This window comes from Eschrichtius robustus, chromosome 11 (genome assembly GCF_028021215.1).
Source record: "Eschrichtius robustus isolate mEscRob2 chromosome 11, mEscRob2.pri, whole genome shotgun sequence".
Classification (NCBI taxonomy): Eukaryota; Metazoa; Chordata; class Mammalia; order Artiodactyla; family Eschrichtiidae; genus Eschrichtius; species Eschrichtius robustus.
The window spans coordinates 12,299,683-12,312,716 of record NC_090834.1 but is presented as its reverse complement, the minus strand read 5'-3'; the positions used below and the strand labels follow the sequence as shown (position 1 = coordinate 12,312,716).

The following is a 13,034-nucleotide window of genomic DNA, read 5'->3' as shown; positions in this document are numbered from 1 at the left end:
CGTGGCCCCTCCTTAGGCAGCGGCTGGGGACTCAGCATCCTGGCCCGGCCCGACAGCCAGGCCTGGGGATGAAGGTTAGGAGCAGCGGCTGCACATTCAGTCCTATGCCAGGGGCTCCCCTTCGCCCCCGGGCCCCGCAGGTGAGGGCTGGACAGCAGGGGCGCTGCTCGGTAATGCCTGTGGGGGACATGGTCCTCTGACGTCCCTAGAAGGCCTGAGCCTGTACCTCATCCTCGCTGCCCCCAGCCCTGGAATCCAGTTCCTGTTGTCATCCTAATTATTCTCATCCCAGTATGCTTGATGCCAGCCAACCACCCAGTTGAGGCTGTTCCCAGCCAGAAATTAATTATTGTCTAAAACCTAAAACCTAATGAAAAAGTGGGGCCCGGGATGGCACGGGGGCTGGGAAGGGAGGGCGGGACTGTGGATCTTCGTGAGTTGGTGAGCCCCTGCCAGGTGCCTCTGAACGCAGAGTCCTGAGTGCTGAGCACCGAGGGGACCTCGTGTGCCCCTTAGTGTATCATTCCCACATTCTCTCTTCCCTGCCATCCCCTCTCCCCACCCCCGGCCATGATCCCTCTGTCTCAAAGTGTGTCTGGTGACGCTCTGTGAGTTCATCGTGTGGTGTCACATGGCTGGCTGGTGTCCTGCGTGTGAGGGTTTATATTTATTAGCACATTGTCTTTGTCACCTTGGGCTGTCATAATAAAATACCACAGGCTGGATGGCTTCAGCAAGGGGCATTTCTTTCTCAAGTTCTGGAGGCTAAAAGTCTGATGTCAGTGTGCTGCAGGGTCAGTTCCTAGAGACAGCCTGCTTCCTGCCTTGGGGGTGGAAGAAAGTGGGAGGGAACCTTCTCTGATGTCTCTTCTTCTAAGGACGCCAATCTTAAGCGATCAGAGCCCAACTCTTACAGCCTCATTTAACCTTAATTACCTCTTAAAGGTCCTATCTCTCTTAATGCACGCATTAGAGCTTTAACAAAGGAATCTGGGGGGAACATAATTCAGTCCATAGCACACACCTTTTTTTTTTTTTAATTGAAGTATAGTTGGTTTACAATGTTGTGTTAATTTCTGGTATACAGCAAAGTGATTCAGTTTTATATATATTTATTTCCATCATGGTTTATTACAAGATGGTGAATATAGTTCCCCGTGCTATACATACAGTAGGACCTTGTAGTTTATCTATTTTATAGAAAGTCATTTGTACCTGCTAATCCCAAACTTCCAATTTATCCCTCCCCACTTTGGGAGGTGATTGGGTTTAGGAGAGGTCCTGAAGGTGAGACCCCAGTGCCCTTTTCAAAGTGACCAGAGAGCTTGATCTCCCTCTCTCTGCCATGTGAGGACATCGGGAGAAGACAGCCATCTGCAAACCAGGAGGCAGGACCTCCCTGGAGCCCAATTATGCTGGCACCCTGATCTCCTACTCCCCAGCCTCCAGAACCGTGAGAAATAAATACCACCCACTCTGTGGTGTTTTCTTATAGCAGTGTGAGCTGCCTAAGACACACCTACCTAGCCTACTCCCTTCTCAGCAGCAAACCCCTGGGAAGATGAATTTCTTTAGAAGGAATATGCCCTGTGGTTAAGGATGCAGGGTCCATATGAAACTGACCTGGGATCCCCTCCCTCCTCTACACTCACCAGCCCTGTGAACGAAGGCGGGTCACTTGACCTCTGTGACCTCTGTTTTCTCATCTCCAAGTGAGGATGACACAGATAACACCCTTATCTCACAGAGTTGTTGCAGACAGTAAGTGAGACTAGGTAAGTCCACTAGGACTTACCCTGACGTTGTCACTGGATAAATGCGTACCTATTAACATGAGGCTAGTATCCCATGGACCCAGTGCCTCTTTCCCGTGACTCGTGCAGGATGGCACTGCCAATTCCTGACACTTTAGATGTCTCTTTTCTATGCTCCAGGGCTGGGCTAACGGTTTCTATTATATTTTTAACAGTGAAACTTTTTTTTTCCCACAACATGTCTTTTGGAGAACTCCGATATCTAAAACTGATGGATGTGGAGTTGTGCTGGTTGAAATTGGTGTGGGGCTAGAGACCTCCCTTCAGCCTTCCCCTCTGCTTCTTGAAGGAACCCAGGGGCCCTCCAAGGAACACCATTTGAGAATCGCTCCTCTGGGCTGCCCCACTTCCCTTCTATTCCCAAAGTCTTCCTTTCCTGGGACAGCACAGTGTAATTATTCACATTTCTGCTTCCTAAGTAATCATCTCATTCTGGTCTTGCTTCCCTAATGTGACCTGGGTAGGAATTGTAGGTGTCTCTGGGCTCTTCAGTCATACATTTACCGGTCCTTTGTCCATTCCCTCAGGGGGCTAATCCTATCAGGTGTGCATGGACTTTGCTACTTAACTCACAGAAGCCTACTTTATTGCCTAGTTCTTGGGATGAACCTCTGTGGCCCCATGTATGGCCAACCCGTGTAAATGAAATCTAATTTCTATTGTTCAGTAAGGCTATGCCTATAAATAAATCCACAAATCAGAAAAAAAGTGCTTTGTCATATTCTGTGTCCTGGTTTTGGTTTGGAAAATGGGTCACAGGAGATATGGGAACCTTATACAGAAAAGATGGCGTAGAAACTGGGTCTCTGTCCATACCAGCCACAGAGATTCAAGGGTCACATGTCAGTGAAATCTATTAGGTTTGATTCTCTGTGTTGCCCTTCTGCGGCTTCACCCTCTGCAAGATAAGCTTGATCTTTATTTTTGTAGCAGCTTTATTGAGATATAATTCATATACCACACAATTCACTCATTTAAAGTATACAATTCAACGTTTTTTAGTGTATTCACAGAGTTTTGCAGCCATCTCCATGATCAATTTTAGGACATTTTTGTCATCCCCCAACAAACACAATGTGCATTAGTGGTCACTCTCCATTTCTCCCCAGCTCCCTCACTCACCACCGCCACTGCCACTGGGCAACAGCTAATCTACTTTCTGTCTCTATTCGCCTGTTCTGGACATTTCATATAAATGGTATCTTTCAACACATGATCTTTTGTGTCTGGCTTCTTCAACTGAGCGTAATGTTGTCAAGGTTCATCCATGTGTGGCATACATCAGTACTTCATTCCGTTGTATTTTTGAGTAACATTCCATTGTATAGATATACTACATTTTTGTTCATTCACTCATCAGTAGGTGGACATTTGGGTTTTCCCACTTTTTGGCTATTATGAATAATGCTGCTTGGAACATTTGTATACAAGTTTTTTTTTTATTATTTAGACAGAGTAACTTTATTTTTATGACATATTTTATTTTTATTTTTTTAATTTGAAGTACAGTTGATTTACAGTATAGTGTTAGTTTCAGGTATACAGCATAGCGATTCTGTTATATATATATATATTCTTTTTCAGATTCTTTTCCCTTATAGGTTATTACAAACTAATGAGTATAGTTCTCTGTGCTATACAGGAGGTCCTGGTTGGTTATCTATTTTATATATAGCAGTGTGTATATGTTAATCCCAACCTCCTAATTTATCCCTTCACCCATACTCCTGGGTACAAGTTTTTGTGCAGAGATTTTCAATTGTGTAACTTCCTCTACCAAGAGAATGAATGATATCAATGGCCAGATTTACTGAGTGTCTGCTGTGCACCGGATACTGTGCTGAGCACTTCACACGCATTATCCATGTCATCTTCACTGGAGCCCAAAGAAGAGGCTCTCTCCCCATTTTACAAGTGAGGAAACAGAGGTCCCATAGCTAAGACGGGGCGGGGCTGGGATTTGAACTCAGGTTAACACGTATCCTTAATACTGCTTCCAGGAGTTGGGCAGCTATTGGTACCACACCACTCCAACCATTCACACTGATTGTCACACTGATTAAATTCTGATGGTGTGCCACTTAGATACATTGTCTTACTGAATTCTCACACCAATGCCATGAGGTTGTCTCACTGTTCCCCATGTTCAGTGAGGACAGAAGTTCATAGGAACTGTGTAGCTCGCTAGGTGACGTGTCTCATCGGTGTCAGAGCACGGACAACCAGCGTTCAGCAGGACCCTGCAGCTGCTCCTTGATAGCACAGGTCTCCCCCTCAAACCCGGCCTTCTTCAACCCTAGATCACCTCAAGGAGAGTTTCTCATATGCCCAGAATACCATTTTCAAAGGACTGCTGCCATCTCCCTCCCTTTGCACACGTGTGCCCATGTGTGCAGGTAAACCTAGATCGAAGGGTATCGCTATGCCTGAGCCTGGGGACCTCTTACAGGTGGGGCCCCTGGTGGCCTGCCATGGCATTACAGTGTTCCTGAGGTGGCTAGCCACATTAGAGTTCACTGCTACACCTGGCTACAAACCTAGACCCTTAGCGTGCAGAGGACTTGCTCTGGGGACAGTTCTGAGGATGGCAGGGTGGAGGTGGAAGGCGGCACTGGGGGAAGACTGGAGCAGCAGGAGGCGTAACGGTAGAGGGTACCAACTGTGTCCATGTGGTTGCCTGCCCACAGCTGCTATCTTGGATGACCCCATGGAGTGCAGCAGAGGGGAGCGGCTGTCCATCACCCTGGCCAAGAACCGCATCAACCGTGCTCCCGAGAGGCTGGGCAAGGCCAAGGTCGAAGTGGACATCTTTGAGCTTCTCAGAGACAGCGAGTACGAGACTGCAGAAACCAGTACGTAGCATGGGCAGGGCTGCCCTCTGCTTCCCTTGCTGGCAGAGGAGGGGCTGGTGGTGTGAGCCTCACCCATCGCCGGGCCTGTGATGTAGATATTCCCAAGAGAGGAAGAGAAACATGCACCAGGAAGCCCTATAGGGCTTAGTCTAGACAAGATCCCAGGTTTTGTTGCAAATCATGTGTGGAGTAGAATTAAGACAGGGAATTCATTCCTTCCTTCATTTACCCACTCATTCATTCCTTCATATATTGATTCATTCATCTCCTGGACATTTTGTACACAGATCCCTGAATGAAACCTTATATGGGATTAAGAAAGGAGAGATTCAGCCAGCCCCAGGGAAGCATAGTCATGGCACATCTGTTTCCTGTCTTGCTTTCTTTTGCTGAGGGCAGCGTTGTGGGAAGAAGCTGAGACTTGGGCTGGACATCAGCCACTCACTCTATGGGTAACTTTGGACAAGTCAGTGATTCTGTTTAACCTCAGTTTCTTCATCCGTAAAATGGGAACGCTAAGGTCTACTTTGCAAATCTTGCAAGTCATTGTGAGATTTAAATGACTTGCAATATAGGAAAATCCTCTGTGAGTTGCAGTGCTTCACATTCATACTCAGTAGGTCACTCCAGTCACACTTATGGAGCCCCTCCTATGTGCTGGGCACTGCTTTTAATTCTCCCAACAACCAGAGAGTTAAGTGTTATTATTCCCACTTTACCAAAGAAACTGAGGCTCAAAGACATTGGATAACTTGCCCAACTCCAGAGCTAGTCAATGGCTGAGCAAGTCCTGGACCCTGAACTTGCATCACGACCCTGCAAGTCTAGTGTCCCATCCACTCCACCTCCCCTGCACTTCTCTGGTGGTTGGCTGGTATTACTTTGATGACTTTACAGGATGAGCTTCCAGGTTAATGGGGTGGTGGCTTGTAGCTAAGCTGGAGATGAACAACTCCAGGTCAGAGGGAAGGAGGGGGAGACCCTCAGCCCAGAGAGATGATGGCCTCCGTTCCCTAAGGCTCTGGAGTCCCATCTCCTCCCTTTCTAGCCCATTTCAACCTTTAATGACACTCAATGGCAAAAGCAAACCAAACTAAAGAACAACTCACTTAAATATACATGTCAGACATCTGGTCTTCTGCCTGTGGGTCCAGTGATGCTCTCATCTGGGTTATTAATATTGCAACAGAAGAAACACATTTACACTGGCTTAAGTACAATTGGTAGGATATTGTATGGATCCAAAGAGAGCAGGACGGGAGGAAGGCAGGGGCTCTCTGTCTGTCTCACAGCGTCTTTAGTGCTCTTGTTGTATAGGATCCTTGCTCTTCCCTCTCTGCTACTTTGGTTTCCCTGGTTTATTCATCATGTCCCATAATGGCCATCCAGGCCCAGTTGACAATATCCATTCAGCAAACTTTTATAGAGCATTTGCTCTATTTCAGGCCTGACTCAGGAATATCATGCATTGGGAACAATGCAGAAAACAAGATAGACACAGTCCCTGCCCTCAGGTGGCTTACAGTCTCTCTTCAGTGTGCAGCTTCCCTCAGTGCCTCTTGGTTTGAATTTTCAAGGTAGAGGATCTGATTGGTCTAGCTCATCTTGCCATGGCTGGTCTCACAAGCCACAGGCATTGACCAGATGACCTAAGAACTACCCTTGGGGAGAAAGTCCACTCCTAAAGACTGAGGATGGATTTCTGTCACACAAAACAGGGTTGTTGAGGCCAGCAGGATCTATGGACACAGATTCCTTCAGAAGAAGGCATGGTGGAACTGGTACCTGGAATCGTCATTCATTTATTCACTTGGTCAGTCAGTAAATATTTAGTGAGTGCCTGCTGGACTCTATCCTAGGCAATGGGGATTCAGCAGGGCACAGGTAGAAATTCTAGTTGTCATAGAGGTTAAATTCTAGTCCAACAAAAGGAAGATTCAGATTTCTCAGAATCTTCAAAATGAAAGCAGAAATACCAGCAATGACTTCTCATGAATCTCCTGGTCCTGTCTGTCGTGTAGTGGGTTTTTTTTGACCATGAGGGCAGGTCGCAGACAGGGGTCCAGATTGCTAAATAGTTCTGTAGTCTATTCTTTGAAAAACCAGCTCCCCCTTCTTTTTCTTTGGTTCTTCAGGGTTTCCCTCGCAGAACAGAAAGCATGGATTGCCCACTGAGGATGGGGGTCATTAGCAGACGTAAATTTCTTCTCCCAATGACCCAGGCTTGGTGGAGTCAATACATCTAAAATATTAAGCTGGATGAATCAGGGGAAGAAAGGAAACTGATATCTTTATTCCACATTACAGACCTTTGGAGCATCTTTCTAAGGCCCCTCTTTTAGGCACCAAGTATCTTACTAACACGTGGCCCTTGGTTCAGCTTTTACATCTCACTGTGTTTGAGGCATGATTAGCATTTGTTAGCAAAGAAGGCTTTTGGATCTTTCTACCCCAAAGGCTTTTCATCTAAAGCCTGAGCTGCTCTCCCACAGTGGATTTTAAACACCACCCAGATAGTTCATAGAAAGCTTCCAGCCCCGCTCTTTCCCTCCCACAGTAAGGGGGAGAGTGGGTGGTGGGTTACCGCGTTTAGCTGAAGTGGGATGGGGCGGAACTGGGGGGGGCTCAGTGGCAGGATGGGGGAAGGAGATTAAAAGGAGGCAGGATCCCCAGATGAAGGAGGAACAACAGCTCTGCGATCCCTACGTTGGGGAGACTGTGGTATAGAGCGTAGGAGCGTGGATTTTAGGATCAGACCGACCAGGTTTCAATCCTGGCTCTGCTATTTACTAGCTGTGTGACAGTGGACAGGCTGCTTAGCCATTTCATGCCTCCGTTTCCTCATTCGTAAAATGAGGTGATGGTAATAACACCTCCTAGGGTCATCCGGAGCAGGACACGAGACAGTGCAGGTGAGTTCATTAGCACCGTGCACATACCAGGTAGTTAGTAAGTGGCAGCTATGGATTTCGTTGTTGGCTTTATTCTCTCACCGCCACCACCTCCCCACCTTGGAGCTGGCTTCCTCCCCCTCTTACCATCATGTCTCTCTCCCTGTCTCAGGGTTCAGCCATCCCTACCTGGCAGCACCGTCTACCTCCCGGGCTCCTCTCACACCGCCTGTCTTAATGTCAGGTGCCTCGTGGGGCCTCGATCATAATTGGATATTCCCCTCTCTTTCCCGTTTTCTGGGTTGATGCATTCGACAGCTCTGTGCCTCCCAGAGCCAGCTACTGCTCAGTCTCGTGGTGGCTGTGTCTTCCCTGGGCTAGTGGCCTGGGGTTGATTTGCATTGTTAATGTAAAACTACTTGAGTGGCTCTGGGGCCCTGACGAATGCCCCCAACCTCACACCTGTCACCCGGTGCCGTGCCCAGAGACTCCGCTTCAAGGGGATAAAAGAGATCCTAGTGATGACATTCTTGGTTGAGGAAAGCAGAGGCTCTGATCTAAATGGAGGTGGTAGCAATCCTACAGGGTACTCTTGTGCCCGCTCTCGGCAATAGGTGAATTTCAAAAACTCTGCACAAATAATGAGTCACGTTTGGGATGGACGTGTCATTCAAGGGAAACAATGGCAATTTCAGAATCAAAGAGGATGAAGTGTAAAACTAAAGATGCTGGAGTTCAACCATCTCATTTGATAGTTGAAAGCAAGGCTGGGAGATGGAAAGTATCACACGGGGTGTTAATAACAACCTGGACACTGGAAGGATACAAGTAGCAAACCACCCCGCTTTTATCTGGTTCACATAGATTTTCATATAGTGGGTTTATTTAAAGTGAGGGTCACCCGTAAAGCTTCCTCAGACCCACGTCTGATCCCCTCTACCTCTCTGCCTGGTCACCATCATTGCCTCAGGCTTCTTGATGTTTGACTTCCCAGCTCCCTCTGCGCAGCCCACAGATTTGAAATAAGAGGGCTGGACAAGACCTATCAGGTCATCTCCCATCCCTCCCTCCTTGCTCAAGTATCTTATCTCCATCTCTGCCTTTCTTGTGCAGAAAGCTCCCACAGCATTGCCCTCCTCTGTTCCTATAGATCCCTGTGTCTCCTACAGCGAACGTATTAGAGCTAAACTAAGTGCCACCCCCTCCCTTATCACCCAGACACCCTGAGGCACCATCCCTGCTGCTGCCAGAGCCAGTCTGAGGTTTAATTTACTGCAGAGCTAAAAGCAGGAGCCTCCCTATCAGACCCTCACCTCTGCCCTGGCTTGTCTCTCTGAGGACAAGCGTGCTATCAGCTGTCCACACTGTTTCCCCTGGAAACCTAGAGGCTCACTGGTTCTCGGGCCCCGTGAGGCCCCAGTGCCTAGAGATGGGCGCAGAGCGTGAGGTTCCAGCTGCCCCTCCTGCACAGGATCCCAAGCTTCTCGAAGGCTCTGTGGGCACGACCACCGCTGATTCAGAGCTGCTTCTAGTAAGTAAAGGCTAACATCCCTCCATCAGCTCAATAGAATGACTCCAAGTCAGCATAAGGGAAAAAGGTGAGAAGCCAGAAGAGAAAGGCATCCGAATAGTAATGAGTCATTCAACACGCATTCCCTGCTTCCCTTTCCCACCTCACATATGCATAACAGGGACTCAGAAATGCATTGAATTACAGTGGTTAGAAATGGCCTGGCCCAACCTCCTCATTTTACAGATGGGGAAACAGGCTCTCTTGCAGTCTTTCCCAGGAGGCAGCTAAGACCACACATCTGAAAAGTGACATAAATCTCAGTAGCTCTGCTGTGGGCTTGCCAGGGAGTGGCTCAGACAAGGGCAGAAGGAGGTCAGAAATAGGTCATAGGTGTAGCTAGGTGGTCAGGTAAGGCCACTGGGCCAGAGCTTGGAATGTTTGACAGGTGAGGGCATCCACGCAGAAGCCTTAATAGCATGCTTGAGGAAGGAAAAAAAACGGAATACCTCGGGGCACAATGACAGCTGGGTGTGGCTAAAACAGGGAGTGTCTGCCGGGGTGGTGATGAAGGCCAGGACTGGAGAGCTCTGTAGAATAGAGGTCAGGATCCTAATCCCCAGCACTGGGGGCTTATCTCCTGTGCCTCAAACTCCTCATCTGTAAAATGGGAACAATAAGAGTTCTCACTTCATGAGGTTGCTGAAAGATTAAGTGAGATGATGTGCTTAGAAAACTTAGAGCAGTGCCAGGAGTCAGGTGAACTCTTGATAAATTTCACCTATTAGTATTATTTAGTAGTAGAACTAGTATTGTAACTCCTCGCTCTCTGGATGGTTGTAAGGATTCAGGGTGGTATTGTGTCTGCCAGCCCGGTGCCTGCATGTGTAAACTCCCCGTACATGGTGTTGCTGCTTCCATGGTGGTCTGGGACCAGGCTGAGGGCTTTGAATGATACGCCGTTGGTGAGAGGAGCCAACGGTCGGTTTGTATTCCTTCAGTTTTATTGAGACGCAATCGGCATACAGCACTGTGTAAGTTCAAGGTGTACAGCATAACATTTGACTTACATATATCGTGAAATGATTATCACGGTAAGCTTAGTGACCGTCCATCATCTCACATGGATACAAAATTAAAGAAATAGAAAAAATTTTTTCCTTGTGATGAGAACTCTTAGGATTTACTTTCTTGACAACTTTCATATATACCATACAGCTGTGTTAATTATACTTATCACGTTGTACGTTACATCCCTAGCTCTTTTATAACTGGAAGTTTGTACCTTTTGACTGCTTCATCCAATTCCCCCTCCCCGCACCCTCTGCCTCTGGTAACCATGAATCTGATCTTTCCTATGAGTTGGTTTGTTTGTGTTTGAAGAATAATTGACCTACAGCGCTGTTGGTTACTGGTGTGTAACATAGTGATTTGATATTTCTATGTATTACAAAATGATCACCATGATAAGTCTAGTTACCATCTGTCACCATACAAAGATATTACGTTATCATTGACTATATTCCCCACACTGTTCATTTCATCCCTGTGACAGCCAGTGGCAGTTTTGAGTTCTCCGATACCCTGGGGCACGCTGACCAGGGAGGTCCCCACTGTGGGGCGTGACAGTGCAGAGACCTGGCACTGCACCCTCACAGCGCCCCTCTCGGCTCTGAGGCCAGCAAGGCCAGTCCATTCAGCCCCTGGTCCATTCACAGAACTGAGAGTGGACCATGCTCCCAAGGCTCTGGCTCAAGGAGCAGGCGGTTCTTGGTGCTGATGGAGACGGTTGTTTGCCTCACTCCGGATAGTGAGGGCTCTGCTCTGTGCTCAGTGGACACCATGACCAAGCACACAGAGAGACCTGCCCTCCTGCCCCACTCGGGCCTCGGCGCCCTGAAGTGTCTTCCCGGCCTCTGCTCCACATCGTTATCAGCTACCGGTGGCCCCGATTGTTTACCACAGGGGCTCAGGGAGCGCCATGCTGTAAATAAAGAAGCCCCAGTTTCCTCGTCCCCACCCCGGAAGCTGCCCCTTCCCTGGAGGGCCTGCCACCAGTGAGCCTGTGAGTGCTCTGCACCATCTTCAGCACAGCCAGACCCTTCCCTTCCCTGTGAAGACTCAGAGAAGGTGAAGTTCCCATAAGCACCTCCTGTCCAGCCCGGGTGTCTAAGGAGACTTCAAACCCAGGCCGAAGCTGGTATCTCCAGGGGAAGAAGTTTCCCCTTCTTACAACATCCCATCATGGCGTTTTATTCCTGCAGCTGCTCTGTCAGTTGCCTTCCAACTCCTCAGCTGGCTGGGAAACTTGGTTGCCATGGCAACAGCACTCACCTCTCCCTGCACCCTGGGAGGCGGAAGTAAGAGTGCACCTCCCTCTCCTCCACCCCTCAAACTGCTCAGAGAGCCTCACGGGACAGCTGGGGCCTGCAGAAACAGGGTCCAGGAAGTTTCAGAACTGAGGTCCTTTATAACCGATTTTCATTTCTACTGAAACGATGCCTGCACCCTTCATAGGGAGTGAAAGAACAATTCCCAGATCCCAGGAAATCCCCAGGCCGTGGCTGCTGGGAAGATGATAATTCACTTTCATTGCACTCATTTTGAATCATTTCAATTCAGTTGAACAAACATCTGTTGACTAATTCCTTTTTGCTGGGACTGAATAAATGTGACCCCTGCCTTCAAGGAGTTTCCGATCCAGTGGGAAATGGGAGATGGACACTCACAACAGCAGGCACAGGTCCACGAACCCTTGAGGCCAGATGTGTTTAGATTTGAGAACTTGCCGGATGCTGGAAAGGTCATGTGGTGCTTACACCGTACATTAAGTGGCATCTCAGATGGGGCTTGGGGCTGAACCCCACACTCAAAATTAAATGCACGCTTACATTCAGATATTCGTATATTATAAATAGCTTCACATCTATCTGTTTAGATCAGATTTTGCCACCAAATGAGTTTGATGAAACCATTCAGTTTCAGAGCCTTTTGGATTTTGGAATTGGGAATAAGGGATTGTGACCTTCTGTAAGAATTTCTTTTTAGGAGAAGCTTCTCCTTACTGAGACCCGGCATAATGAGCTAGCTTGGGGCAGAAGCTGGCCAGGAATTCAGAGAACAAGGATGCTGACCTGCCCAGCATGAAGCTGACTCAGAGCCACGGTGTGATGTGAATATTGGGAGGGAACGGCACCTTCTCACCTGTGGGCAAGAACTGAGTGGGGCACTGGAGGATCAGTAGGAGTTTTCCAGGCGGAAGGGCAAGAGAGGGCCTAGACCATGGTAGTCTGTGGGTGCTAATGGACTCCTTCTCAGAAAAAAGTTTTTAAATGAATAAAATTACATAGATAGGATGACCAGGGAAACCAATTATATGGAAATGCAGTTAAAATATTTTAATAGTGATATATTAATGTATGTATTTCTTTATTAATGTATTCAATAGCCAAACCTAACTACTAGTGTAATTTCAAAGTAATTATCCACATGAATGATATTTTAAGACATCTGCAGCACTGTAATGTGATATGAAAACACTCACGATGTCTATCAATGACAAAGTCACAACAACTGTTAATATACTGTGGTTTATTGCCTATATTCCAAATTGAAGGAAATGCTGAATTTCTGTTAGGGGTTAGAGAAAATAATGCCATTTTTCTTCCCCCAAAATGTTCACGGACCACTGACTTCTGCCCATAGATCTCAAGCAGAAGGTTAAGACCCCTGGTCTAGTCGGAGAGAACAACTTGGGAGTAGGTTCAGGTAGGAAAGTATGGAGTGTGTTCCAGGTGAGCGGGCGTGAAGTGGGAGGAGATGTGCAGTGGTTAAGGAGCGGCCCCTGGAATGAGGGACTGGGAGTTTGAAGCCTGACTCTGCCCTTTAACTTTTCTGTTTTCTTATCTGTAAAATGAGGGTGACAGTAACAGTATCCTTCACATCAGGTTGTTGCCAGAATTAAATA

At 47.6% G+C, this 13,034-nt stretch overlaps 1 protein-coding gene across 1 annotated transcript in view; it reads left to right on the top strand.

Moving 5' to 3' along the window:
* Positions 1-13,034, top strand: part of GRIK4 (glutamate ionotropic receptor kainate type subunit 4) — a 301,261-nt gene that overhangs the window by 124,346 nt on the left and 163,881 nt on the right. The window contains exon 2 of the mRNA XM_068554669.1: positions 4,502-4,666. Coding sequence (XP_068410770.1) covers positions 4,502-4,666 — 165 coding nt within the window. The remainder of the gene's footprint in view (positions 1-4,501; positions 4,667-13,034) is intronic.